The sequence below is a fragment of the Anopheles coluzzii genome, chromosome 3, assembly GCF_943734685.1.
Source record: "Anopheles coluzzii chromosome 3, AcolN3, whole genome shotgun sequence".
Lineage (NCBI taxonomy): Eukaryota > Metazoa > Arthropoda > Insecta > Diptera > Culicidae > Anopheles > Anopheles coluzzii.
This window is the reverse complement of record NC_064671.1, coordinates 43298727-43326621: the sequence shown is the minus strand read 5'-3', so window position 1 is coordinate 43326621 and position 27895 is coordinate 43298727. Positions and strand designations below refer to the sequence as shown.

The 27895-nt window shown below is 44.7% G+C and overlaps 4 protein-coding genes across 14 annotated transcripts; 2 read left to right on the top strand and 2 right to left on the bottom strand.

Annotated features, from left to right (window-relative positions):
- Positions 1 to 21: 21 nt before the first annotated feature.
- On the bottom strand, positions 22 to 1783 carry LOC120957136 (protein phosphatase 1 regulatory subunit 7). Its single transcript, XM_040379177.2, has 7 exons — positions 1646 to 1783; positions 1446 to 1580; positions 1165 to 1363; positions 951 to 1079; positions 728 to 890; positions 344 to 652; positions 22 to 270 (listed from the first exon to the last, which is right to left on the bottom strand). The coding sequence occupies exons 2-7, from the start codon at positions 1459 to 1461 to the stop codon at positions 97 to 99; spliced, it is 990 nt and encodes a 329-aa protein (XP_040235111.2). The 5' UTR covers positions 1462 to 1580; positions 1646 to 1783; the 3' UTR covers positions 22 to 96.
- Positions 1784 to 2004: 221 nt separating this feature from the next.
- Positions 2005 to 3871, top strand: LOC120957132 (magnesium transporter NIPA2). The gene is made up of 2 exons (XM_040379173.2): positions 2005 to 2608; positions 2802 to 3871. Exons 1-2 carry the CDS (start codon positions 2371 to 2373, stop codon positions 3674 to 3676), a joined length of 1113 nt encoding a protein of 370 aa, XP_040235107.1. The 5' UTR covers positions 2005 to 2370; the 3' UTR covers positions 3677 to 3871.
- Positions 3849 to 11143, bottom strand: LOC120957131 (PIH1 domain-containing protein 1-like). Its single transcript, XM_040379172.2, has 4 exons — positions 10987 to 11143; positions 10813 to 10912; positions 4540 to 5318; positions 3849 to 4211 (listed from the first exon to the last, which is right to left on the bottom strand). The coding sequence occupies exons 1-4, from the start codon at positions 11053 to 11055 to the stop codon at positions 4032 to 4034; spliced, it is 1128 nt and encodes a 375-aa protein (XP_040235106.2). The 5' UTR covers positions 11056 to 11143; the 3' UTR covers positions 3849 to 4031.
- LOC120957122 (multidrug resistance-associated protein 1) lies at positions 6647 to 27726 on the top strand. 11 transcript variants are annotated; one of them, XM_049609540.1, is made up of 16 exons: positions 6647 to 6798; positions 11345 to 11474; positions 11737 to 12030; positions 12101 to 13258; positions 13326 to 13463; positions 14359 to 14505; positions 14851 to 14935; positions 15005 to 15830; positions 15917 to 16049; positions 16118 to 16325; positions 18840 to 19063; positions 23072 to 23289; positions 23351 to 24072; positions 24147 to 24313; positions 24393 to 24580; positions 27517 to 27726. In XM_049609540.1, the coding sequence occupies exons 2-16, from the start codon at positions 11430 to 11432 to the stop codon at positions 27527 to 27529; spliced, it is 4566 nt and encodes a 1521-aa protein (XP_049465497.1). In that variant the 5' UTR covers positions 6647 to 6798; positions 11345 to 11429; the 3' UTR covers positions 27530 to 27726. The 11 variants fall into 11 exon arrangements, with proteins under 11 accessions (XP_049465497.1, XP_040235083.1, XP_040235082.1 ...); XM_040379149.2 differs by lacking the exon at positions 18840 to 19063 and adding an exon at positions 21944 to 22164 and having other exon boundaries at positions 6647 to 6886; XM_040379148.2 differs by lacking the exon at positions 18840 to 19063 and adding an exon at positions 20654 to 20874 and having other exon boundaries at positions 6647 to 6886.
- Positions 27727 to 27895: the final 169 nt, after the last annotated feature.

The window sequence follows — 27895 nt, the reverse complement described above, 5'->3', positions numbered from 1 at the left end:
CTCCTAATACTATTGGATTGGACCTGTTGGATCTTACCTTTATTTAATTGATTTATAACTGCAATACAAAAATAGGACAGACTCACATCACACCTCCTAGCGACAGAGCGTGGCATCGATCTTCTGCAACCAAGGCACGGCCAGCTTCAGCTTTCGTCGATAGTTCACGTCGCTCGCTACCGGATTGCGCTCCAGGTAGACCGTTGCCAGCTTCTTGTTGCTGGCTAGCTTATCCACACACGTCCACTCCGACACGCCATTGTCGTTCATCTGTAAAAATAACACAAATGGAATCACGTTACAGGATAACAAATACGTTTAAATGTGGGAAAAAAAACATTACCCAAAATTCCTCCAGCATTTCCAGATGCTCAATGTTTTCAATGCGCTTGACCCGGTTCTTGGCCAGATCGAGCGTTTCGAGCTGTTTGTTTTGGTCCAAATTTTCGATCATCTCTATGCCGTTCTCCGAAAGGTACAGCTCGGTCAGATTGACCAGTTGGTCCAGGTTTTTGATCTTCGTCAGCCGGTTACACTGCAAGCTCAAACATTCCAGCTTGACCAGCTTGTCGAGATTTTCAATTTTCGTAATTTTGTTCTTGCCCAGGTACAGATGGGTTAGGCTGGACAGGTTGTCGAGGTTTTCGATTTTCTATTAAAAAAGAGGAATAAATAATAATTTCCCAAAAAAACAGTGCATTAACGTTCTAGTAAAGGCGTCAATTACCCTTATCTTATTATCACCCAACTCCAGCATGGTCAGACTGCTAAAGTGGTCAAGGTTTTCGATCAGCGAGATGCGATTAGCGCACAGGAACAGCTTGCGCAGATTGGTCAGCGCGGACAGGTTCTTGATCTGGTGCAGCCGATTGAAGCTGACATCGAGCATTCTGTTAACAAAGCAAATCGGTTAGCTACTCTATTTATCGCATAATCCCGGTGTAACGTACTCCAGATTGACGAGATTGTCCAGATTTTCCAGCTCGGTGATCTGATTATCGTACAGCTCGAGCTCCAGCAGCGACGTCAGATGGTCAAGATTTTCAATTTTTTTAATTAAATTCCAACGCAGGTACAGTCTGAATGTTTTGAGTAGAGCGTTGATGAATCACATGGTCATTAAAACGGGGCATGATTCACCCTTTGAAATTGCCCCCCACTCACCGTTCCAGCTTCGTCAGAGGTTCGAGATTCTCGATCTTCCCAATCCGGCCATGGTTCAGATCGACTTCGGTCGTCTCGGGATCGATCGTGATTACGTCCTCCATCTTAACGATCTCATGCTCGGCCACCTCGCCCGCACCTGGTGGGCGTTCTTCATCGACCGTGGGAGAATCGGCACGCGGCTGCTGATCGTGTTGCTCTGCCCGTGGAAATGAAGTGGGAAGAAAAAGCAAATTTCAAATCAGAAATCATTAAAAACAGGGCAATAACCTATCGCTTACCTTCGCTAGCACTCATTTTTTAGGGATGTGCGATCGATACTTTTTCAATCAGTATAGAAAAAACCAATGAAATCGCAATGGGAATTGCCCACGAGTGTTCTACCGCGCTGTGGAATGGTTCGATTGATGCGAGCACTAAAATAGCAAAATAATTAATAGAAAACAACCCAAAAACAGTTACTTAATAATCAGGGACATACCTTAACCCCTTTGCAACGAGTTTGAGATGGTATTAAGTACTTTTTCCACTTTGAAAACCCAGAGAGGCGGCAAAATGCTACCAAAAATTGTAAAAATTACAAAACATTGACAATTTGTGTACGTTCCGAAGCCGATGGGAGAATTGTCACAGTAAAAAAGAGGTATGAATATGTGTCACGATGCATTTGTCATGTTGTTTGTCATTTGACAGTTATATCTATTTTTTGCCTAATTAATTTTACTAATACAAATTGGAAGCCATAAATGCAACTCTTTTGTTTATAAATGATAAATGTTCTTTAAATTACAACATTTTACTTTTTGTTTCTGTCCTTTCCATTAATATTTTTATTCCAAAATTTGACAGATCATTCCATGGTCCAACCTGCTCTTCCCATCTGTACTCAAAGCTGCTCTAATCAGATCAAAGCGTAAACAAAACATCCAGCAGCCAGAATCAGATTGCTACCGAAATTGAGACACTTCTTTTTCCATTTTTCCTGTGTCCGCTGTCCGTTCTGATAACGCGTTGTCTCCCCCAGTGTCGTCGCTACGCTACAGGGTCGTTCAGATTTTCGTGTCCAGTGCATCGTGAAAATGTCTTGCCTAGTGTGACCTTTTCTCGCCATCGATCAGTGTTTAGTCGAAGAAGCGAAAAGCCCCCTGGACGCACCACCCAGAACAGAGAGGGGTTAATTAAAAGATCACACAGGGCGTGAAAAAAATGCCTTCCGCAGGGGCAGCAGCACCACCGCCACCGCCAGCCATCGACGAGCTGTACATGGAGCGTGACTTCTACATCGGGCTAGCGCTAGCCCTTTCCAGCAGTATTTTCATCGGGTCTAGCTTCATCATCAAGAAAATTGGCCTGCTGCGGCTTTCCCGGGTCGGTTCGGTGCGGGCCAGTGCCGGCGGGTTTGGCTACCTGCGCGACTGGATCTGGTGGGCCGGGCTTATCTGCAGTAAGTATAGCGAGAGGCGCAACATTCCACACACGATCGCATGACTCACCGAGGGGCAGAACTTTGTCTCGCTCGTGTGCGCTTTGAGAGAATTTGATAAGACCACACACACACACACACACGCAAAGCAACAACATTCCGCTCTATTCTAAAATACCCTCCTCCCATTGTTTTCTTCCTTCCATGCCTACAGTGGGTGTTGGTGAGGCAGCCAACTTTGCCGCGTACGCCTTCGCGCCAGCTTCCCTCGTTACGCCGCTCGGAGCACTCAGCGTGATCGTGGCCGCCGTTATGGCTTCCCGGTTTCTCAAAGAGCGGCTCAACCTGCTTGGCAAGCTCGGCTGCTTTCTGTGCATCGTCGGCTCCACGATCATCGTCATACACTCGCCCAAAGAGGGCGAGGTGGAGGATCTTAACCTGCTGATCGATATGCTGCAAGATCCAACCTTCATCACGTACGTCGTGCTGATTCTTTCGCTCGCACTCTTCATCGGATGCTGCATTGGGCCACGGTACGGGCACAAGCACGTAGCCGTTTACATACTGCTCTGTTCCGCCATCGGCAGCCTTACGGTCATGTCCTGCAAAGCGCTCGGGCTCGCGCTACGCGACACCCTGTCCGGCAAGTCGAACGATTTCGGCATGTGGCTGCCCTACTTCCTCATCATCGTGACGGTCGTGTTTGTGGGGATACAGGTAAACTACCTCAACAAAGCGCTGGACATCTTCAACACCAGCATCGTGACGCCGATCTACTACGTCATCTTTACCACGCTGGTCATCACGGCGTCCGCGATCCTGTTCAAGGAATGGCGCCACATGCGCCCCGAAGACATTATCGGCGATCTGTGCGGCTTTTTCGTGGTGATCGTCGCGGTGATATTGCTGAACGCGTTCCGCGAGATGGACATTAGCTTGAGCGATGTGAAGGGCATTATGCGACCGAAGCGGGAGCTGCTGTCGCACTCGTCCCATAAAGGGGGCGCACAGTACGAGGACTATTTGAACGACAACGAGGAGCGTGGCCCGCTGAAACCACACTATGGAACCAACTATCTGAATGCGTAACGAACGATGAGCGAACGTGCTGCTGCTGGTGGAGGTGGTGGTGGTGGTGGTGGTGTGATACAGTTTGTACGGGAAACGGGCAGCACCAAGTTGAACTTGAAGCAAGTGTAACAGACGAAAAGGGTGATATACCAAAAATCAAGATCACTTCACTAAATTATAACGAACGAACAAAAGACCCTCATATTTGGAACGCATGTTTTTGCTTTCGAGAATGCTTTTTTGAAAAGAAACTTTACATAGAGATTAGGGCCGGTAGGCAGATTAGAACTAGAAATACAGCTTAGGGAAGGGAACACACTCACACAAACTTTGTACATGATTCCAACCCCATGCCGTGCGACGCCATCCGACTTTAAGCCGCCAACACTGGCATCGATACTTGCAGGATCTTTGTGGTGGTATCGAAATGAGCTTCCACCTTGCTTTCATCGATACGATAGTCCACGAACACATCGAGCAGGTAGCCTTTCTTGCGTGCCTCCAGCAAAATGCGATCCTCGCCCACGTCCAGCGTAATTTCGCTCGATGAAACCTGTATCATATCATCATAGAAAGGAGTAACAAATCATCAAACATCCGCCTGGGGACCTGTACAGAGTTTTCCAGGAGTTCTCATAGCTGTGGGACACTTCAATGTCTCTTTCATACGTGGAATGAACTTAATGTAATGAGAATTTGACTCTAAAGCACCCTTGTTGGACAAATTTAATAGGATTTTCCAAGAATCCTATCCAAAAAGCGTCCCATAGACTCCAATTTCCAACATATGAAGTTCACTTCCAATAAGAAAGAGTCGATTAAGTGTCCGACACCTATGAGAATCCCTGGAAAACCCTGTAGCAATTTAGCAGTTCACTTACACATTCCGGCAGATGGAACTCTCCTATCAGTCGCTTCGCCCTTCCGGCGGGCGGTTCGCGGAACAGCTTACTTTCCGGCTTCTTCGTGGCGGCCTGCGAAATGGCCACCTTTGTCGGGTCGGGCACGTACGGTGCTGTGGTAGTGCTGTCACTTTGCTGCTGTTTGGCATTTACCACCGATACCGGTGCGACAGTACGCGAGCTGTTCGTTTCATTTTTAACCGTTTTTACCGTCCCCGCATCTGCGCCAATCTCTTCGATGAGGGGCTTCTTCGGCTGGGCGCCCGCCATCAGCGGTCTCGGATTGTCCAGCTCGGTGAGCAGCGCCCGGTCGGCGTCCGACTGGTGCGGATAGCTTTCGATCACCTGCCGCACGTCCCGGTTCTGGATGTTGTGCGGAATCAGCTTGTCGATGAACTTTTTGTTCTTCAGTATGCGAAAGTTGCTCTCGTCCAGCGCGACGTTGTACTTATTCTCCACCCCATCGAACAGTACGCTGATGAGGAACTCGCGCAACAGCCCGCCGGACTCAATTTTGGCGTAGAATTTCGTATTGATCGCGATATCGCACACCTGGCAGCCCTGGTTGGATTTGTCCAGTGCGGGGCGGGGTTGCGTGATGCTCATCGGGATGCGGAATGCGTTGGGCTCACCATCGTTCAGGATGCGTATCAGTTCGTCCTCGGTAATGTCGCGCGGCGGCGGGATGCCATCGGTTTGGCAGAGATTAATGAAGAACTTTTCCTCCGTTCCCTTCTTGAACGCTTTCACGCAGAATCCTATGCAAAAACAAAAGAAAAGAAAAGCAGGAATTATAATATGAACGACAATAAAGATCGTTTCACATGGCCAGCAAATTCCAGAATTCCACACACATGTGGAACTATTATCATATACAGTTTGAAGAGCTTAGATAGACACGAAAAGGATTTGATAGCAATTATGCAAATCATGAACAATGGAGTACGGGAAACCCACTGCATCAAAAAGCAGCTTAAAATTGAACTGAAGTATTTGTAAGAATTTATAAAAGAAGCAAATAAAACCGAAAATCCTTCTACATATTCGGAATGTGTTTGTATAAAAATAAAAATGACCTATTGGAAGATTAAACGTACAACAAAATAAGCCTATCCATCCATCAAATAGAGTTGCGATTACCAATCAAGATAAAACGAATGAAAACCTGTACGATCGTGCACGAAGAAAGAACTAGAATGACCAATAAATAAGAAAGAAAGAAAAACAGCATGCAAACAAATAGCATCTCCCATGCGTATGGGGCACAGTGCGCACCGCCGTATGGACGATGACTGGCTAAAATTTTCGTCATCGAAAGGCACCACTCGGCGCGTTCCATGACGTTATATACCATTGCTCGGCCACAGACACACTTGCGCCACAAGCACCGGTGCATGCAACGATGACGTTATCGTGGCACAGCGCCAAACATGATAAGCGCGCGCAGAGCATCATCGATCGATGGGGGAGCACCAATTCGAAGCCATACTAGAAGAGGGGAGGGGGGGGGGGAGAGAGTAACTTGAGTCCCTAGTTCCCTGACACTGACCCCGCAGCTTAGCGTGTTGTTTGGTAGTGGTGAGAGACATTCAATGAACCCAACAACAACAACAACCCGCGGTGCTGCCGCGGTCAAAGTAATTCGATTCGAAACATTATGCTCCACCGTACGTACAATACACACCAACCACATCGTCTAAACTAACGGTCTAAAATGGGGTAATATGTAGTTTCGTTTCTTAAATACGGAGAAAACAATACCGGAAAATGAGGTGACGGAAAAGGAAAACTCATTAATCACGTGTGAAAAGCCACAACCGGCGCGCGGGAAAAAGCCATGCGGACACAAACCCCCACCGCACGTTGGCGGAACGGGCCTGAAGCGCGGGCGAGAGTGCGCACCACTTTCGATAGAAACAAACACACACACGCGGTGACCACGGTGGCTTCGTGTGTGTGTGTGTAATGAGGGTTGGTTTGTGTAGCACCGGCCGGCCGGCCGGAGAGAGAGAGAGATATCTCGTAGTTGGTGGAGGAGGAAACCGAATCGCAGCAAAGTCCGCAAGCAAGCCCGCCGATCGTCGCAAAACGTTTCACAGTCAGTCCATTCGGAACGGCCGCGTCAAGCGGACGAGAGGAGCACACACGCGCGCGCACACAAGCGACCATAAACGACCGGTGAACCGGTGCCATCGGCAGTCCATCCATCCGGGAACCGCGGGTGATCTCAGTTTGTTCGTACTTACCGGTGGTGGTAGTGGTGGCGGTGGTCGCGTTGGAAGCAACAGTGCTTTGCCAGAGTTTTCGTGTACAAAAACAATAGAATGTAAGTAGAGTGTGCGGCGCACACGAATGTGTATCACGAGGTTTGGTCCCTTTTATCACCTTATCAGTGCTGTGCGCTAGTATATGGGTGGTAAAGGGCGTTTGAATTGATGATTTTGTGGCGTAAAAAGTGAAATTGAAACGTTTAACTACTCCCCCCGCCCGTTTTTAAGTCGTAAGGGCCATTATGACGAATTAGAAAGGGCTACTGTTGTGGTGAGTGTGAGGTGGACATTTAACATCCATCGCCACTTTGGCACCATTTTGGAAGCAAATTTCTCTCCGAGCGATAATTTACAAGCCGACTGCCTTCAAAAACAACCCCAAAACGCGCAAGCGAAGTAACCATTGCGGTAGCGTCTGCCCCTTGCGCAAAAGAAAAGCATCACAGGCGACGCGACCACGTGTTTCATTGAACTTGAAAATTTAAATATACTTATCTGCCGTTGATGCGGCCTTCTTCCGCCATTCGCCAGTGCCGGAAGACCGGTTGACAACAACAAAGAACAACAGATTAGATTCGTTTTAAATACATGTTACACGGGTGGGTTGTATATATATTTAAATTAACCGATTCCAACCGACAAAACGTGTAACCGGGGAGGAAGAAGATGAAGTTAACGGACTCCTCCTCTCCTCATCATATCAAACATTGTGCAATATTTGCTCGCCTACGGCTTTGAAGCGCCAATGTGTTGTGTTGCACCGTGAAAGAGGAAGAAAAAGTAGAGGTAGAACGTGAATTCTATGCTGGCCATCAGTTAAATGGCCACCCCCATCCTACTACCCCCTTGGCATCAAAGCGTAGCATGACCCGCTCTCACGTTCCTTCGTAGCTACATGAATTATTAGTGTGGGCCACCGTGTGTGTGTATATATAGGCGCAATTCTATTAACAATCGAAATAGATTGTTAGTTTGAGCGTAGGACATGACGTGTGCTGTGTAACTGAGTGTGTTTTGTGGCACTGCCCCCTTCATACAGGGATAGTAATCGGGGTGCATTCGTCTGATCCATCGTTATCATCAATTCCGCCCCCTCTCTCTCTCGCTCTCGCCAGATCGTAACAATTATTTCGCTTAAATGGTTGGCCCAGCGCGTACAAATTAGTGTGATTGAATCGTGAATGTCGTGTCTGTATGTTCGTTGGTTGGCTGGCTCCACTGGAAGCTGTTCGTGTTTGATTGAAAAGATATGGAAATCCGTACAGCGAACCCGCGTCTCGTGTATCATTTAAGAATGTTGGACCATCTCGCCAAGTGAAGAGGGGTTCGGGACTGTGGTAGTCCAGTAAAGATGTTCCTAAAATAAAATAACATGCACGAAAAGCAGGAGAAACAAACAAAAAACGCGACTAATTTGGCATTCTAACGCTTCTTCGTCCACCCGCGCGGTTCACCAAAGATCACTTAGCGAAACGGGGGAGGAAACAAACAAACAAACAAACAAATGGACAGACAGGTGAATATGTTAGCTAACAGTTGGCTGAAGAAATAAACGTTTGTCATTCGGTCCATCTCTCCAGTTCTTCGAAATCCGGTCGTCACAGCTCGTCCACACCGCGGGCATGTATGTACAAGCAGCAGATCGAGAACCGTTGATATTCAACAACAAAAAAACCCCCAACGAACCCAAACGTTGTGCTGTGAGCACTTAATTTGGTTATGCGACAATAATGAGGGGGTAAAAAAGTTCCGTGTTTGTGGCCGGTACTATATTCGAGTGAGATGACCCCCGCCGGAAACTGAGCTGAGAGAAGTGATTTATTAAATTTACGTATGACGAATCATGAACAATGCCGTGAGCGCTGAAAACCTCCCAATGGATCGTGTGTGTGTGTGTTTGTGTACGCTCCAGCTGGCCGCACCGCTCGAGTTGGGTGTTAATCGCTTAAAAACGTGTCCCAACGGTGAGAGATGCCCCCATGTGGTGAGGCACAGATGATGAGTGAAGATTGGGTACAACAAACATTTCATGAAACCAGTACCCTGTAGTTGCTGGTGCCTGTAACGGCCAAGGACGTATGCACTCTGTGAGGTTTGTGTGTGATTATTGTATTGGTTGGGCGGAAGATCAAAAGCGAAAACGTGTCTGTATGTGTGCTGGGTGCATGAAGATCTTGTTCTTCAAACTTGTTCTTCTGCAAATCGAAGGAAGAACAGAAAAAACGACTTCAACCACACTAAACGCGACACAACAAAAAAGATGCGTAACGAACCAAGCATCCCAAACCGAACCAAGAAACCACCACTCTCGCGCACACACGCACAGGGGAGTGGAAGGGACAAGTGTTAAAGAGAGATGATCGCGACCCACGACGACGCAATGACTGGCAGAAATTTTTCGTTTGGATCTCGCAAGATCATTAATGTTGCTTCTTACTTGTTTTCGCGCGTGTGTAGCAGCAGTAGTCATTCCTTGTCCCTGGACGGGGAGGAGGGCAAGCTAAATGCCGAACGATCATGATGCGATCTTTTCCGGTCGGTGGTGGGTATTCGACGTACGCTGGCCCGCTCAACCGGAAAGCCCTTTTTCCTAACGGATTGTAGCGGAGTTTTTAAACCAGGAGCAATCGATCCATTCGTCAACTGCTCACTACTTTGCAATGATTTTATGTTTTTGCTAACGTTTTCCTCTTTGCAGCAAATGTCGCGACCGTTGTTTGTCCGGGCCTTTGTGTGTTTGTGTCACGATAGGAATTATCAGCTGATACATTCTTGTGCTTCACTGCTGTGCTTCTTGATGCCACCCAATCGATGATAACAGTTGTTTTAAGCGCTGTTTTGCTCTGGGTGTGTGTATGTGTTTGCTGCACTCAACCCGCCCCGGCTTCGATACGCGGTTGTTTGTGATTGCAGTTATTTTTCAAACCAAGTTTTCCCTGCACTGTTTCACGCTTCGCAGCATAGAGGGAAAAAAACAGATGGGAATGAAGTAGCTTTTCCTGTTGATTTGTAACGGGCACTAGGGCAAGCGGGCTAGTAAGTGGTCAAAGGTTTACTTACTAAACATAGCGCCCTATGCAAACGATGCGATGGAAGTTTGTAGAAAAGAGCCTTGAACAAACTATTCACAGTGACAAATGATAAGACACCGGGCCCGGGCCTTAAGATAAGCAGATGAACTCGCTAATGAGCCCGCCGCTCGGGTGCAAGCGCCACAAACCGGCACACTCCAGGTCGACAAACATTTGTCCTACTGTATGTATATTTTTTGTTCCTTCTTGCACAATCCAATATCTCTCAAAAGCATGATCTTGCAAGGTGTTATGCCACAGCGAGGTCAAAAGCAAACTGATACTGATACTGAATTCTCATAACGAGTACCAGAACGAGAAAACGTGCTCGAAACAGGTTGAAGCGTGCACGGGACAAGATACGGCAGGGAATCGCTTTTTAAATCGTCCGCTCATATCAATCATCCTGTCCATCAATGCATTTGATAATACTTTATCAAAAACTTCAAACACGGTTTCGTGAGTCACGTACAATTCGTAGAATAGTTTAACCACGTGCCGGCTTCATGACGACACATTGCGAAACAGTAGTGAATTCAAAAGAAGTAACTCAGCACAGCTCCCAGAGTTTGCGCATCTTGCGTGTGATAATCGTCGCTTATCTCGGAGGTCGCACGGTTCCACCGAGTGGCAAGCCACTGTTCCACTTCCTAATTGTGCAGTTATCAGTAGGCGGCAGAATGCGATATTCTTTCCCACCGCCGAATCGCTGCTACACCTTTGAAACAGATTTCGCCGCAAACAATTTGTGCTTCATTTGTTGGGCACATTCGCAAACAATAAACATTCGCGCGATAGCTTTTTCATGGCTTTTTTTTAACAGATAGTGCCAGGCATTATTCAAGCGTTATCGGTATTAGGGGGAGTATATTGTTTGGAAGCTTCCAATCCAACGACCTTGCTAGACTTACCTGGAGCCGGCTTAACAATCTTTGACCGTCCGCTGCTGATGTCGTCGGCCAGTTCCGCTACTGGAGCAAGGAAATTCTCCAGCTGTTCCTCCGCTTCGTTCTGCGGGTGGGTTTGGGAAGCAAAGTTAAGGTACTGTTTCAAAAACAGATCGGCACGTTGTGTAGACCGCTTACCTTCACTATCTTGAGACTGGTTTCCAGTCCAGCGCCATCGAGAAGTATGCTTTTAGACGATCGACTCATTTTTATTGGGATTTTGCACCGCACCACACTTGTTTGCTGCGAAAAGAAAACAATTTTTCTGCAGCGGCTCGCTGACAGTGGTTGTTGTTTGCCGAAACGTCAAACCAGGCAGGGGTGCTCAATTCGTCTTTCGATGAATAGATTTGAGGAATCCACATTTATTGCAGTTGAAGAGACTTAAATTTCCTTCTCGTTTCAATAATTTAACAGATTATAGCAACAACTTTATTTAAACCCTTTTATGTGAATTTCACAATGCTTTTTTGTATTTTCTTTTTCCGTAACAAAGTTTTATTCGATTTCGACTGTCACAACTGTCAAACGACTGGACCTAACCTCATCCTACAGTGCACCCGGTGCGTTTCGTTGGAAAAATGGAGACTCATCCAATGGATGAATTTTGCGGCTCTCGATTTTGGGTAAGTAAATCAGTGAAAAAAGCTCCAATCTTGGCAAATTGTTACAGTTTCCGATGGATGAAACCTTTGTGAATGCCATTGCACTGAAGTACGCAGTTAAAATCGTGCAAAACGTGCGGAAATAACGATATCAATTATGTGACGAAGATGGGTGAAGAAAAGAAGACGATTCCCACCTGAAAAGAAGAAACACGTTCTGTGAAACCGGTTTGTTTACATCATAATGTCAGCGAGCGCTAATGTGCCTCTCTTCCGGCTACAGGACTTAAATCTCACCTGGTACACGGACGATCCAGATCTAACGCCATGCTTCCAGCAGACCGTACTGGTGTGGGCACCGTGTGCATTTCTTTGGCTGTTCTCCTTTCTGGAGCTGTACTATCTGCGAAAAAGCGCCAACAAAGATGTACCGTGGAGCTTCGTCAACGTATCGAAGCTGCTAGTCATCGGTTCGCTGATCGTACTTACTATCGTTGATCTCGCAAAGGCAATCTCAACGGATGGCATATCGGCACCACTGTTCTATTACACGCCGGTGATAAAGCTCGCCTCTTTCGTAAGTGTGGAAATATTTCCTGAGCGATGGTAAGAACAGTTTCATTTGTGTAAATTGCTAATAATTCCAGATCTTTGTGGCTATCCTAATCTACCTCAACAAGCACTATGGCATGCGAACGTCGGGGCTGTTGTTCCTGTTCTGGTTTCTGCTGACCGTGTGCAGCATACCGCGAGTACGCACTGAAATCCGAGCTTACGAAGCCCGTGTCGTCGAAGATTCGTGGGCCGAGTATCAGTTTGTGAGCTTTCTGATATTCTTTTCCCTCACGTGCATCATGTTTCTGCTCAATTTCTTCGTCGACAAGCCACCGCGCCAATCGAAGTACGAAATCACCGATAAGGATTGTCCCGAGCTGGCCGCCAGCTTCCCATCGCGCATCTTTTTCGCCTGGTTCGATCGGTTAGCCTGGGTCGGCTTCCGCAAGCCACTGGAGGTGGACGATCTGTGGAAAATGAAGCCCGAAGACTCGTCCAAGGAAGTGTCCCCGGCTTTCCTGCACCATTGGAACGAAACCCTCGAGAAGACGTACCAGTCGCGTGAAACGAGCAATGACGTCACGTTTAAGAAGCTGGGAAACTCGGCACGTGTTGATTTTCGTACCACGAAAGCTAAAAATATTGCTTCCATTCTACCGGCACTGATCAAAACGTTCGGTGGAACGTTCTTGCTCGGTTCGTTCCTTAAACTTGGCCAGGATTTGTTGACCTTTGCCTCGCCCCAGATCCTGAAGCTCATTATCGGGTTCGTGGGCGGTGAAGAACCGATGTGGAAAGGTTTGATGTACGCAATCACCCTGTTCGTTGTTGCCGGAACGCAGACGCTACTGCTGGGACAATATTTCAACCGGATGTTCTTCGTTGGACTGCGTATCCGTACCGCACTGATCAGTGCCATCTATCGCAAGGCGCTGATCATTTCCAACAGTGCGCGAAAAGGTTCGACCGTCGGTGAAATTGTGAATCTAATGGCGGTCGATGCGCAACGCTTCATGGACTTAACGACGTACATTAATATGATCTGGAGTGCTCCACTGCAGATTGGTCTGGCGCTGTACTTTTTGTGGCAAATTTTGGGCCCGTCCGTGTTGGCCGGGTTGGCTGTGATGATCATTCTCATTCCGGTGAATGGTGTAATTGCCAACATGATCAAAACGCTCCAAATTAAGCAAATGAAGAACAAGGACGAGCGAGTGAAGCTAATGAACGAGGTCCTCAGTGGTATTAAGGTGAGTAAAATAGGTTGCAGGTAAAGGTACTTGATACGTGAGATTAACGGTTTTTGTCTATTTTTAGGTACTTAAATTGTACGCTTGGGAGCCAAGCTTCGAGCAGCAGATACTTAAAATCCGTGACAAGGAGGTGAAGGTGCTGAAGTCGGCTGCATACTTGAACGCTGGAACATCATTTATCTGGTCGTGTGCACCATTTTTGGTAAAGTATTTTTGTTTCATCTCTAACAAACCTTTTGCCTCGCGAAGATGTGCGCATACCTGATCGTGGCCGTGATTTTATACTTTTGAGCGATACATTTCGAATTGAACACGCGTTTTTGATTACATTTTCCAAGGTTTCAATCATTTCCTTCGCTACATACGTCCTTTCCGACGAATCCCATGTTCTCACACCGGTGAAAGCATTCGTATGCCTTACGCTGTTCGATATACTGCGAATGCCTCTCGTGCTGCTACCTGTGCTGATCGTTTACGCGATACAGGTAACATCGTTTAAGACGATTCACGGCGTCCGGTGTTCGGTGTGCTGTAGATTCGTATTCTCTGTGCTTTCGTAGCTTGTTTCTAACGATGTCGGTTCTACTGTGGAGCCTGGAAGCCCAAAATTATGCAATTAATCACCTCTCCATTCAACTCAAACAGCGTAGTAGACGTAATCCTAATACTTAACTCGTCCATCAAGCTGTCCCACAGCTACCGCACCTTGCAAAGTGCTTGGATCAGGTTGGATTGTTCTACGGCACACGATCAACAGTGTGCAGCATCTGTTATTTCACACCATCTGCAATGTTCTTTCTAATAATGTTTATCATTTATTCCGTTCTCTTCTTCTCTTCTTCATTTCTTTTGTTTCTCTCTTTATTTCTCTCTTTTCATGCATATATATATAACATTGACACTCGTTGTTTTACACTCGACTGTCGCACCTGGTCCCCCTTGAAACAATAACCGATCAAACAATCCTTAACATTCCATGGGTTCCATGGGTCAAACCACCAATCACCCATCCCATATCCTTCCTACACCCAATGGCTGTGTGTGTGTGTATGTGTTTATTTGTGTGTACGGCACCAATCACACATAATCTCACGCAGGTGTCGTTGGTCACTTTTGCCACCTATGTGCTGGTGGATGAGAATAATGTACTGGATGCAAGCACAGCTTTCGTTTCACTTTCGCTTTTCAACATCCTACGGTTTCCCCTGTCCATGTTGCCCATGCTCATCTCTAATATGGTGCAAGTAAGTAGCGGAAACGATGAATAACTATTGTTTAAAGCTATTTAAAACTGTTTTGATTGGTTTAGATTGTATAAAATGCATGCCTTATAATTTATTGTATCAATATAAAAAATACTAGCTAACTGTCGATTATCGCTTTTCTTGTCATACGGTTTTGACCATATTTTGCTATTAATTTATGATTTAATTTAAAGTCAAATGTAAAATTAATCAAAAAGTAGAATCTGTTATTAACGAATGCATTATTAAGTTCCGTGTTTTTAATGGAGGAAACAGTTGTAGCTCTAACGACAGCTTTGAGCGAAACGAGATTCAACCTTCTTTTCCCCTATTATTTGACTCCAGACCAGCGTTTCTGTGAATCGCATCAACACTTTCCTGAATCAGGAAGAACTGGATCCTGACAATGTGCAGCATGACGAAAAGGAGTGTAAGTAAATGCAAGCGCATACAAATTGTGCCTTAAACAATTCAAGCTCATTGGTTATTTGCCGTACAGCTTCTCCTTTGCTAATTGAAAATGGCGTTTTCTCGTGGGGCGGTGAGGAAACCACACTCAAGAACATCAACGTACGCGTCGAGAAGAATCAAATAGTGGCCGTCGTCGGTACGGTCGGATCGGGCAAGAGTTCGCTGCTGTCGGCATTCCTTGGCGAGATGGACAAAATATCGGGACGCGTCAATACGCTCGGGCGCATCGCGTACGTTAGCCAGCAGGCATGGATACAGAACGCTACTCTAAAGGACAACATCCTTTTTGGCAAACCAATGGACCAGCGACGGTACGCTCGCGTGATTGAAGCGTGCGCCCTGAAGCCCGACATTGAGATGCTGCCCGGCGGCGACATGACGGAAATCGGTGAGAAGGGCATCAACCTGTCCGGCGGTCAGAAGCAGCGCGTTTCACTTGCCCGTGCGGTGTACAACGATGCCGATGTGTATTTCCTGGACGATCCGCTCAGTGCGGTGGATTCGCACGTTGGAAAGCACATCTTCGAGCAGGTGATCGGGCCGAGTGGGTTGTTGGCGAAAAAGACGCGCGTGCTGGTGACGCACGGCATTACCTACCTGCCCAACACGGACAAGATATTTGTGTTGCGGGAGGGTGAAATTTCGGAAAGCGGCACGTACCAGGAGCTGATGGATAAGAAGGGCGCGTTCGCGGAGTTCCTGATTCAGCATCTGCAGGAGGTCAGCGAGGAGGAAGAGGATTTGGATGAGATCAAGCAGCAGCTGGAGAATAGTGTCGGTGGAGAGGAATTGTTGAATCAGCTGAAGCGCTCCAACAGCAAACGATCGCGTAGCGAAAGCACCTCGGAAACTGGGTAAGCTGGGAATCCCCAAACTATGATGCGATCGATAACTTTCGGCCGTTTTTAATCGACATTTACTCTTTCGCATTTCTCATCAGCTCTGTAAAAGACATTTCGCGTCAAAACTCCACAACGGACAGCAACACAAGCTTGCGTCGCCGAACGTCCGAAAAAGCTCCAGAGGTGGCAAAAACGAAGCTTATCGAGACCGAAAAATCGGAAACTGGCAGTGTAATTAATCTTCAACTAATCGCTATGTTCTATCACCACATCTTCTAACGTCTTAATTTCGATTTTAGGTCAAATGGGAAGTGTACAAGCATTATCTCAAGAGCATCGGCTTAACGCTCTCGGTAGCGACCGTGATTCTCAACATGATCTTCCAAGGCTTCTCGATTGGCTCGAACCTCTGGTTGTCGCGCTGGTCTACGGACGATACGGCCGGAAATGATACCAGCCGTCGGGATATGTATCTCGGCGTGTACGGTGCATTCGGAGCCGGTCAAGGTATGAACGCTCATTAGAGTGTGCAGTGTCATAATCTTCCTTTTTCAGGCAAACGAGACATTATTTTTCCCCCTCCCCTCAATACAACAACTACACTTACTAAGACAAGTCCCTTTTTACGATAAGGAACCTCACATGAAGCACCTACAACGATAGCAATGTGCCAGCTTAGTATGGTACATTCGGGTTACGTTTCAACGTAACTCTGCATTACTTACAGTGAAACTACAATGCTGTAATCAAAAATATCGATGATACACATTAGGCATGATTTCTATCCTTTTGTTTCCCACTACTCTTAGTACAATGCTTCCTATCTTTTAACTTTTCTCACATTAATTTCCATTCGGTAGTTCTAAAGGTACTAAAAAACTCCTACTTCTAATTAATGCCTAACATTTATTATTTAAAATTGTCTAGCTGCTTCTATACAACCCACTACTACACCAAATCCTACTTACACTCACTCTGTATAGTTTTGTTCCCAAGTTGTTGTTTAATTTTCTTCACTTTTTTTGCTTACCTTCCGCCAACTTTTACTAATTTTCCCCTCTTACATACACACTAACCTCCACTCTCCAGTACTGGCAAACTTTGTCGCTACCCTAACGTTCGCACTCGGCTCGCTGTATGCGGCCAAAACGATGCACGAATTGCTGCTGCGGTACGTGCTCCATTGGCCGATGTCCCTGTTCGATACCACTCCGTTGGGTCGTGTGCTGAACCGGTTCTCCAAAGACGTCGACACGGTGGACAATACGTTGCCGCAGCTGATTCGCTCGTTCCTAGCACAGTTCTTTGCGGTAATAAGATTTAACGATAAGTTTTCAATACCACCACCACCACCCGATGGTTCTATGGTCGATTTTTACACCACTCGTTTCCACAGTATTAAGCTTTAACGCCTTTTACAATAGGTTGTCTAAAAAATAAGAAATATTAAGGCTAAATTGATAACGTAATAGTCAATTCCTTAAGGAAAGCAATAGAAAAGGGTATCACCTGCAGGTTATCAAATATTTTCCATCTGTTAGTATGTTTTATAACTGCTCTATGTTTTATCTTTTGGTTTTATTTTCCACTCCCCTTCAATGCACTTTTTTTTAACAATTTCTTCTCCCTTTTATTTCCATGTAAAGATTTCCTTTCCAATATCTAACATGCATGCAAACTACTACTTCACTACTAAATCTTTTTCTGCATTTCTGGTCCTACAAGAAGGTGCAAGGTGTTTTTACCTATGGATTTTTACAAACTCATTACAAACGCATTGTTTATTCAGAACATCCCTCCCCCTTTCTCTCTGTATAATTTCATGCAAATGGGATGGTTAATCGTTCATCGAACGCATTTTTTCTTCATAAATCCACACCAAAAACCTTCCCATTCTCTCCAGTGATGGCCAGCTTCGCCTGTTCTCTATCGTTTGCGTTGGGAGCACTGGCCGCCGCCCGGGAGATGCATGTGCTACTGTTACGGTACGTCTTGCACTGGCCGATGGAGCTGTTCGACACGACCCCGCTCGGGCGGGTGTTGAACCGCTTCTCCAAGGACGTTGACGTGCTCGACAACACGCTGCCGCAGGTTCTGCGCTCCTGTCTCATGATGTTGTTTGTGGTAAATGATAAAACACACTCATTCTCTTCTTAACGATTCGATTTGTTTACCTGTTTTGCAATAGTTATCAATTTTTGTTATTTTTGTTGTTTTTATTCTTGTTTTTTTGTTGTTATTATTATCAGTTCACAAAAATGCATGTAGCTTAGATGTTTAAACTTTGAAGGAAAATCAAGATTCAAGTGCATTGTGCTAAAGAACAAGTAGAGCAGTATTTAACATTTGAGGAGAATTATAGGCGAGGCATTTTCTTCCTATATTTGCAATTAACAATGTCATAGGATGCAACACATTTGACTTAGAGATTGCACAAAAATATTCTACGACTAGTTAACGTTCGTTCGGCAGCATTGTGTTGAATTCCACTGTTGCTTATGCTCTTGTGCTGCCCTATTTGTGTGTTGTCTACGTATACCCTTTCATCCACACATTGTACCCTGTTGCTGTGCATGATGATGAATCTCCTCTGTCCCCCTATTGTGCATGCTTTAGTGAAGTGTTAACTGTTCTGTCTTTCAAACTACGGATTAACCCCTACCTTCCTGTCTATGTGTGTATCATATGTGTTTTAAAGAACCAATTCAATCCGATAAAAATCTTTCCGACCCCATTACGCCCTCCGCATATAACCCCTGTTTCATTTCAGTGTTCCATTGTGTGCAATGTGTGTATCCTTCGTGGTTTGCTGTTTCGTTTGCTGCTTCCCGTTTTTCGCAATTGCCATTGTGTTTTGCCCTTTCTAATGTAATTCCATTTCTTTCTGCCATATTTACGATGCGTTTTGTTGTATGTGTTGTGTTGGTTTGTGTGTTAACGATCACCGAAAACGAACGACCACGATGCATGCATGCAACATGCTGCTGCTGCTGCTGCTGCTGCTGCTCTGCCCCACCACAGTGCTAAGCACCTTCCTGTCGACGTTGTTCCTTTACATTGGCGCGCTGGAAGCGTCCCGGACGCTGCACAAGACGCTGCTACGGCGCGTGCTGCACGCACCACTGACCTCCTTTTTCGACATCACGCCCGTCGGCCGGGTGCTGAACCGGTTCAGCAAGGATATCGACACGACGGATTCCGATCTGCCGGCGACCCTGCGCGCCTGGAGTGCCTGCTTTTTCGGGGTATCGTTTTCGTTCCAGTTGTCGGTTACCTTTTTGTTATGTTTCTTCTTCTTGTTTTCCTAGTTACGTTGCGTTACTAAGTTTTCTGTGTTGGTATTTTCCCGCCTTCTCGTTGGTCGTAGATCGCCTTGCCAAAGAACTAAACTAAAACCGTTGCATACAAACCACCAGTACGAACATACATCCCTTTTCCTTCCTGAACTAAGCGGATCTCGGTGCTTTTAGGGTGAATTTAATATAAACGCCGCGTTTGCGAATAACACACTGCTCCTCTTGCGCTGCACACACACATAATTAAAGAAATCAAAAACAAGTACGGATTAAATCTCATGTCTCATGTGGGTTGTGTATCGGGATCGCGCGCTCTCTCTCTCTCTCTCTCCCAGTAGTTAATAACTACCGAAATCAACCGTTCAATATGCGTTACGTTTAAGTTTCGTCGTTTTCGACTCGCGTACCTCGGATCTCTCTATCTCTCTCTCTCTCTCCACTAAATCGGCACGATTCAGTGAAACAATTAACATACAGTATCTAAATTACCTCACTATTCACCGCTAGATGTTGTTCTGTTCCTTTTCTCTTCCCTTAAACGCTCACACAACACACACACGCACACGCTCTGTCTCCTTCGTCAGTACTAAGCTTGTACCTTAGCGTGCTAACCCTAGTGATGGGCTCGATCCAAGCGACGCTTATCCTTCACCGACGGCTGCTCGAGGGCATCCTGCGGAGTGGTATGACGTTTTTCGATACCACACCGAGGGGCCGCATCATCGCACGCTTCTCCAACGATATCAATACGCTCGACTACAGCCTACCGATGAATATTAAAAACTTCATTCCAACGGTGCTAAGGGTATGTGTTGTGCCGTCTGCCTTAGTCGAGTCTCTTCTCGCCCTTCTCCCCCCCTCGCTCCCCGCATGCCGGTTTGATATTTAATGAGTTTTTTTTAATAATTTTTGAATGGCCGGTCCTGGCCGGGGATCGACTCAGTTTACCAGCTCCGCTCTGTAACTATTGCTGCGTGGTTTATCTTTTTGCTGTTGTCTTTTTTTGCGTTGGGTTGAGTTGTTAGTATGTTGGTTTACTACTCCCTTGCCAGTTCGTTGCCACTAATTCAATTGTCTATAGTTGCGTTGTTAGATAAAATAATAAGAGTGTGTTACTGATGTATCACGATACGGATGTAGGTTTGTGTGTTGTTACATTTAAAATATTGTTTTAATTTTTCTCCATGAATTCCTATCACAGTTTGCAAGTATAAAATTTGTAGCATAGTCATAGGGTTGTGTTTAACGCACATTTCACAAGAGAATTTCTTAACTATACGGACTAAAGTATTTATTTACAATAATATTTTATATTGTAAATCGTAATTTCTATGATGGGAACAAAACAGTACAGACACAAATTACTACACATGTCCCACTGCTATAAACATTTCATAATTCATCATCTGAGATCGTAAGGATCGTTTTGCCTGTCATGATCGTATCTTAACGGCGAGGCGCATCGATCACCGCCGAAAGTATACTATTACGTTGGAAGTAACAGCAAACACACTCGACACCCCCCTTTATCCTTTCCAGGTGTGGCTCGCGTTGCCTTCGATATAACGCTTTTTCTCGGTTGTTGGGCGGCGGCCGTACGCGTCCATAAGCTGCTTCTTACTAATGTGTTGCACCTACCGATGGATTTTTTCGATACGACACCGATCGGTCGTATATTGCAACGGTTCTCGAAAGATGTGGACGTACTGGACGTTAAATTGCCAGGGCTTTTGCTAGATTGGATTATTTGTGCGATTGAGGTAAAGGTTCGAACTCTACTATTGGCTTCCTAATGAAATTTAGAGTATCTCGATTCAAGCAAAAGCAATCAAAAGCAACATTTTAAAGAGTGCTATATTTGCTGTTGATATAGAGGAATCGATCATCCTACGCGTGTATATAAAACTACATTTTTATGTTGTGGGTATTCACGGGTTTTTTCAATAAAATAAGTGCTGTTGGAAAGGTTGGATACACACACTCATACAACACATTGCGAGCTGTGGTAGAATTGTACACAAAACTCATAAAGAAACTGGTACAGTTTCGCATTTGCATCGCATTTTCTGTTCCGGTCCTACATTGTTTGGTTTATGTTTTGCAGCAATACTCTCTTTCTTTTGCGAACTGCCGCCTCAGTTCGGTACGTTGCGTGCAGCCCGGCGGATGCACGCCACGCTGCTGCAGGCCGTGCTGCGGTTACCGCTTGCCTTTTTCGACATCACACCTACCGGGCGTATCCTGGGTCGATTTTCCAAGGATATCGACGTCATGGATAATGAACTTCCCGATACTGTACTATCTATAAGCTATTGCTTTTACGAGGTAACATACATGGTGGTTCCTTTCCCTTTGTAATAATGCATTTTCCTCATTTTCTGTTAAATTCGAGCGATTGTAAACTAAAGTATGTCATTCTCCCATTATTATGTATCAAATGCTTTTTATCCATTGCCCATTGTGTGACCATTGCTGAATGTGCTGCTCCAAAAGGATCGTTCGATTACAGGGAATGTATTTTTATCGTGACGACTGATACGACCATATGGTCGATTGTTTCTGCCGGGTCCAAAACATACAGAGATGAGGTATCGATTGAAATTGATTTTTTGTTCGTATTCAAACAACTCCTGTAACCGACGAGTTTTGTAGTACTGCTGTGCTTCTGTGACACTTTTGACTCTACCCACAACTACACTGAATCCCCTTGGTGAATCCCCTTCTCATTGTTACTTACAAATTCAACCCCCTCTTAATCAATCTCCCTTTCACGAACCGCTTGCACTCATTCTACATGTTATACTCCATTTTCCGATTTTATGTTTCTAGCCTTTTTGTCATTCTTTTGCGATTTGTCGCCCCAGCTCGGCACGTGGCGGGCGGCAAAGCATCTGCATGCCACGCTGCTGCAGGCCGTGCTGCGGTTACCGATTGCCTTTTTCGACATCACACCTACCGGGCGCATTCTGGGTCGGTTCTCTAAGGATGTCGATATTCTGGATAACACGCTCCCCATTACTGTCAGTGAGCTAAACTATTGCTTCTTTGAGGTAACGTTGGTGTAGCTCTTCTATTTCCCCTGTTTTTTTCCTCAAACCTTGCCTACAGCTTTCATGTTCCATTCCTAGTTTTCACTAATCATCATGTTTTGCAACTATTACTACGACCGTTTCTCCGGATGCCTTCTATTTGTTGTGTTCACATTTGTTGTGTATTTAACCTTTCCTTCTCGTTGTGTGTCTCGATGCTTCATCGAGCTCTGCTGTCAGCTCTTTTTTAAGCTTTATTTATGATAAGAGAGTAAATTTGTAAAATATTTTCATCATCTCCGGAATTGCTGTTGAATCGAAGCTCAATTATTCAGCAGTCATGCTAAATAGGCTCTATCCTGGCGCAGCAATTTTGGGATGGAATAGAATTGATTCTGTAAAAAATAAGTCATTACCTTTACTGATTAAGTTACTTAGTACCATTAGCAATGTCACACAAGTTACTTAGTACCAATTTTCGCTGAATACAGTGCTGGAATGAAGACACTCAATTGCAAAGAGAAGGGAGCTTTTAGTGGGCCAACACTGTAAATATCATACCAATATTGGTTCTTTGTGTATGATTCGCTTTTAAAAGTTCGTAATATACATCGTCTGCTAACTACTCGCCCGAAACGTTACAAGTTAAGAATATTTTTGTCTGTAAGCCATATGTAGCACTAAGTTCGAATATGTTTTCTTTAGTTTTGCTTGCTTAGAATGCTTGCTAGTAGAATGATAATCTGATAGCAAATTAGACTTAATAGTGGAATGTAGCTTTTATTTCTTTTTCGTTTGAGAAGACTGTAGTTTACCTTGACTTTTAAGCCACCATTTCAAAATTTTTAATTTTATTAACGTTTTCCATTTTACTCCTATTATCCCTACGCGGGGAAATCCCAATCGTGTGTGATCGTTATACCTGCAGGTGGTTGCCACCTTGGTAGTGATCAGCATTTCGACTCCGATCTTTGCCGCCGTGATCGTGCCGATCGGTATTCTGTACTATGCCGTGCAGCGCTTCTATGTTGCCACATCGCGGCAGCTGAAGCGCTTGGAGTCGGTGTCCCGTTCGCCGATCTATTCCCACTTTGGCGAAACCATCCAGGGCGTGCAGACGATCCGTGCGTACAGTGTGCAGGATAGGTAAGCTAGAGCATTTTTTGTGAAGCGATGAAGTGTTAAACATTCCCCCATTCGTTTCTAGATTCATACTGGAGTCGGATGAAAAAGTGGACGGAAACCAGCTGTGCTACTGTCCGAGCATCATCGCCAACCGCTGGCTTGCCGTGCGGCTTGAGATGGTCGGTAATTTGATCATTCTGTTCGCTGCCCTGTTCGCCGTGCTTGGTCGCGAAACGATGAACGCCGGTCTGGTTGGGCTGTCCGTGTCGTACGCACTGCAGATCACGCAAACGCTTAACTGGCTGGTGCGCATGACGTCCGACGTGGAGACGAACATAGTGGCGGTGGAGCGCATCAAGGAGTACGGCGAGACGAAGCAGGAAGCCGCCTGGGAGCTGCCGAACAGCACGCTGCCCCGCGATTGGCCGGAGCAGGGTATGGTGGAGTTCCGCGACTTCCAGGTGCGGTACCGCGAGGGGCTGGAGCTGGTACTGCGCGGCATCTCGTTCACGGTGAACGGTGGCGAAAAGGTCGGCATCGTCGGGCGTACCGGCGCGGGCAAGTCTAGCCTGACGCTGGCACTGTTCCGCATCATCGAGTCGGCCGGTGGTTCGATCGTGATCGACGGGCAGGACATTTCCCAGCTCGGTCTGCATGCGCTCCGCTCGCGGCTGACCATCATCCCGCAGGATCCGGTCCTGTTCTCTGGCACGCTGCGCATCAATCTCGATCCGTTCAATGCACAATCGGACGATGACATCTGGAAGGCGCTGGAACATGCGCATCTGAAAACGTTCGTTAAAGGTATGCATTGTGGTTGGGTTTTTGGTTGAAGATATTGGAACGAAGCTTAATGTTGGATTGCTTGCTTTTCTAAGGCCTTACTGCGGGAATCAACCACGAAGTTACGGAAGGTGGCGAAAATCTGTCCGTTGGCCAGCGACAGCTCATCTGTTTAGCTCGTGCCCTGCTACGCAAGACGAAGGTGCTCATTCTGGACGAAGCAACGGCTGCCGTGGATCTGGAAACGGATGATCTGATCCAGGTGAGATTGGTGAAAAGCCTCCTCTCCTCGACATGAGCTATATTCATTACCATTTGTTTTGCTTCACTTTCCCCACCAGCGCACCATTCGCACGGAGTTTAAGGACTGTACGGTGCTGACGATCGCTCACCGTCTGAACACCATCATGGACTCGGACAAGGTGATCGTGCTTGACAAGGGCCAGATCGTGGAGTTTGCACCGCCGGCCGAGCTGCTGCAGTCGAAGAATTCCGCCTTCTACAGCATGGCCAAGGATGCCGGTTTGGTGTAAGGATTCAACCTTAACTATTAGCCTTATTAGCACTTTCTTTAGTACACGTTAATTCACTTCATTTCGTGGCGCACACACACACACACACTCTGAGAATGCTATTTATATGTGTGTGTGTGAGTGACCGTTTTTCTGTTTGTTTTTCTGGTTGAATTTGTTTCATTTTTTGTTTGAATTTTCACTTTCTTGACAATCAAACAATGCGGTTAGTAAAGTTTTTTGAAACTTTTCACGTTTTCATGTAATGTCCATGCGTCGCGTATGAGAACTCGCATGAAGGTTTAATTTGTATTTTTGTTTTCGTTTGTTTTGTTCTTTTCTTAAACTTTTGTTTTTTTTTGGTTTAGTTAATATTTGGAGGCTTAATTCTAACGAAATTACGTTTGTTTGCATTAAGCTTCGCCCTAACCGTTAGCTTCTTTTGTGAACTTTTGTTTTTTGTTTCTTTAGTTTTTTTAGTCTTTAGTCTTCTTTAATAATTTCGTCGAAACAACAACACATTCTATACACACTCATAGCCGGAAAACTAAGGAAGCAAAAAGGCTAGCATATTTACTTTCTGTGCACGATTTGCATTTACTTAATATGATACGTGTTTACTTACCCTTAGTGTAATTGGTTACTGTTTACTTAAAGTACGAATTATAGAGGATTATTGTTTTGTTTCTACAACAAATTCATTAAAAAAACACAACTTTGTAAAAGCCGAGCAATAGTAAAAACATACTCATACGTGTACTTACTATGACGGGTAAGGGGAAAATGTTCCAGTATTTCGTACAGCAGCAGGTGAATCACTACTGAGTGAATAATGACACACACACACACACACATCACAATTCTAACTGTAACATGGCCATCCGTTGTGTAAAACTTAATTCCACCGCTAATGAGACAAAAACAAACAAAACAACATATTCCGGTTTTCCCACAAATTATTCGTGTTTTTATGTTATGCTTAGGTTCAATGTGTGTTCAATGTCATTTGGCCAGATTTCGATATTCTCAACCGATGTGTAATCTTTTTAAGGCTAAGAGTCTTTTTATATAGTTTAATATACACGAACACGAGGTAAGAAAGAAGAAGAAAAAGGTAAAATAAAGTCAACGAAAATACGAAAAGCTAAACAAAAAAAAGAATAATGGGCATAATTTAAAAAAGGGTACAAATATATACAGGTGCGACTTGTGCAGGGAATCGATAAGGCCAATCTTCAATTGCAAACCAGTAACATGTGTTCATATGCATTAACTACAATAGCCATAACCATAAAGCGAGTACAGAGCCAGGAACAACTGCTGACTATTACATTCTCTAATGAACATTCTTTATACACAAACAATCCATTTTTTGCTTTTAACGATTATGCTTCTGCAATATTTTAGCTAAACACAAAGCTCAATAGGACGCCGTTATACTCGTGACACGAATGGCGCAATGTCTCACAATACAATAGTTAGGATATGAACCAGTTACCGAGCTGTGGGATAGTTCGTAGGACATCATACAGTTCCTGATTATTAAAGTTTTCCTGCCCCTTAAGGTATTCTGTACGAAATTCACAAGCAAGGCAATAATAACACTATTCCTTTATTGCAAAAAACACACACAATTCGCTCAAAAGTGCCTTTACCGTGTAAATTGTGGTGTTTTATTAGAAAAACAAAACAAAAATGCATAGCATAACATTCATACATAGTGTTCTAAAGAAACTTAACACATTGATTTACGTTAAGGAGAGGAGGGAGCATTAAGGTGTGCGCCTCCTACATTTACAGTTCAATACTACTAACGCAACATCATCTAACAACAACTACCGCAAGAGTATCTGTGTTTCGTTCATACACTGTGCATACACTGTGACGAGTAAATAAAGAATCTTACATTGTTATTTTGAACGAAAAGAAAAACAAAATCAAATCGTTTCGTACGCTCGTATAAATATGACACGATCACCATTTTAGCTAGTAAAGGGTATGTGTTTTTTTATGTTGTTGTGTTGGTTTGTCACAAGTTAAGGTCGACTTTAGACCTTGCGTGAAAGTGAAATTTCGGTTATTTTGTTATATTTCAATAAATTTTTATCAGAATTTGGCTTATCGTACACCAAAAGAAAGGATATTAAATTCTCTAATTAAATTAAATAAAAAATATTGAATTCATTGGATAATAAATTTAAGGCATGTTCTTGTGATTCCCCGCTGACCATTAAGTTTTCACCGTGAACAAAGCGGGGAATAACAAGGAAATGCATTTAAAGCCGTTCTCTTAGTACAGTCGTCAACTCGTACGACTTAACAACATGCCCGTCATGGGTTCAATCCCCAAATAGACCGCGCCGCCATACGTAGGACTGTCTATCCTACAATGGGGGGGGGGGGGGGGGAATCAATTAGTCACTGAAAGCCAAAGTCCACAAGTGAGTACAGGCAGGCCTTGACCGAAATCGGTTGTTGAGCCAAAGAAGAAGAAGAAGCATTTAATTTAAAAATTCGATATTATGTATAGTCTAGAAAGTTGGGGAATTGAATATTCTTTCTTTTGGTGTACAATTCGCTAAATTTTGATAAAAAATTGATGAAACATAGCACAAAACTCCAGAATTTCACGTTCTATTTCACTCTAACGCGGGCTTTACGTCTGACGAAGGGAGGAAAAATAAGGTAAGGGGCTGTGATCCGACGATCATGGTTTCATCCATTCCTTGGGAAAGCTCATACCATTAATCCCTTCTGTATATGTGTGTGCGTGAGAGAGTGTTAGAGCGTGCAAGGACTCTGCTCCTGCTTATTGGCAGAAGTGCAACTATTCGTAAGTACGACATAGAAAATCTCATTTATTTCTAATTTATTATAATAATTATTTGCCGTTATCATTTCCACTTAGAAGCTGATTGGCTCTATTAATGCTGTTTATTTTAATATATTTCAGGAAGTTCCATTAGCAAGCGATGTCTGGCCTAGTTTCAATTTTGTTGCATTGCTAGAAAGACTGGTTACTATCGTTTTTGTTGGATTTTTGAATTTTGTTCAAAAGTTTTTCTTAAATTTTATATCTTTGAACCTCTTAAAGAGCCATATCGTTCTGTCGTATTTATAGGAAAAGTTGAATAAAAAAGAGTATGTAAATACATTGTATAAATATTTAGGAAACTACGTTTGTAGTTGAGTTTACGTGACCTTTCGGATGGTGATGGCTTAAGATAGTCGCGCTGGCTGCTGTAAACGCAACACATGCATCGATTCCCATCCGAACCGTCTTCTTTTGTAGCCTTCAAATAAGTCTAGTATGCCTTACAAGCTGAATTCAC

Coding starts and splice junctions, on each gene's coding strand:
- LOC120957132 (XM_040379173.2), top strand. CDS start 2,371: ATGCCTTCCGCAGGGGCAGCAGCACCACCGCCACCGCCAGCCATCGAC. Junction 2,609..2,801: donor GTGGGCCGGGCTTATCTGCA/GTAAGTATAGCG, acceptor CCATGCCTACAG/TGGGTGTTGGTGAGGCAGCC.
- LOC120957131 (XM_040379172.2), bottom strand. CDS start 11,055: ATGAGTCGATCGTCTAAAAGCATACTTCTCGATGGCGCTGGACTGGAA. Junction 10,913..10,986: donor CCAGTCTCAAGATAGTGAAG/GTAAGCGGTCTA, acceptor ACCCACCCGCAG/AACGAAGCGGAGGAACAGCT. Junction 4,212..4,539: donor AGTTCCATCTGCCGGAATGT/GTAAGTGAACTG, acceptor GATATGATACAG/GTTTCATCGAGCGAAATTAC.
- LOC120957136 (XM_040379177.2), bottom strand. Junction 1,080..1,164: donor CCTCTGACGAAGCTGGAACG/GTGAGTGGGGGG, acceptor CAAAACATTCAG/ACTGTACCTGCGTTGGAATT. Junction 653..727: donor TGGGTGATAATAAGATAAGG/GTAATTGACGCC, acceptor CTTTTTTAATAG/AAAATCGAAAACCTCGACAA.
- LOC120957122 (XM_049609540.1), top strand. CDS start 11,430: ATGGAGACTCATCCAATGGATGAATTTTGCGGCTCTCGATTTTGG. Junction 14,936..15,004: donor GCAGCATGACGAAAAGGAGT/GTAAGTAAATGC, acceptor TTTGCCGTACAG/CTTCTCCTTTGCTAATTGAA. Junction 16,326..18,839: donor TGCATTCGGAGCCGGTCAAG/GTATGAACGCTC, acceptor GCCCCACCACAG/TGCTAAGCACCTTCCTGTCG.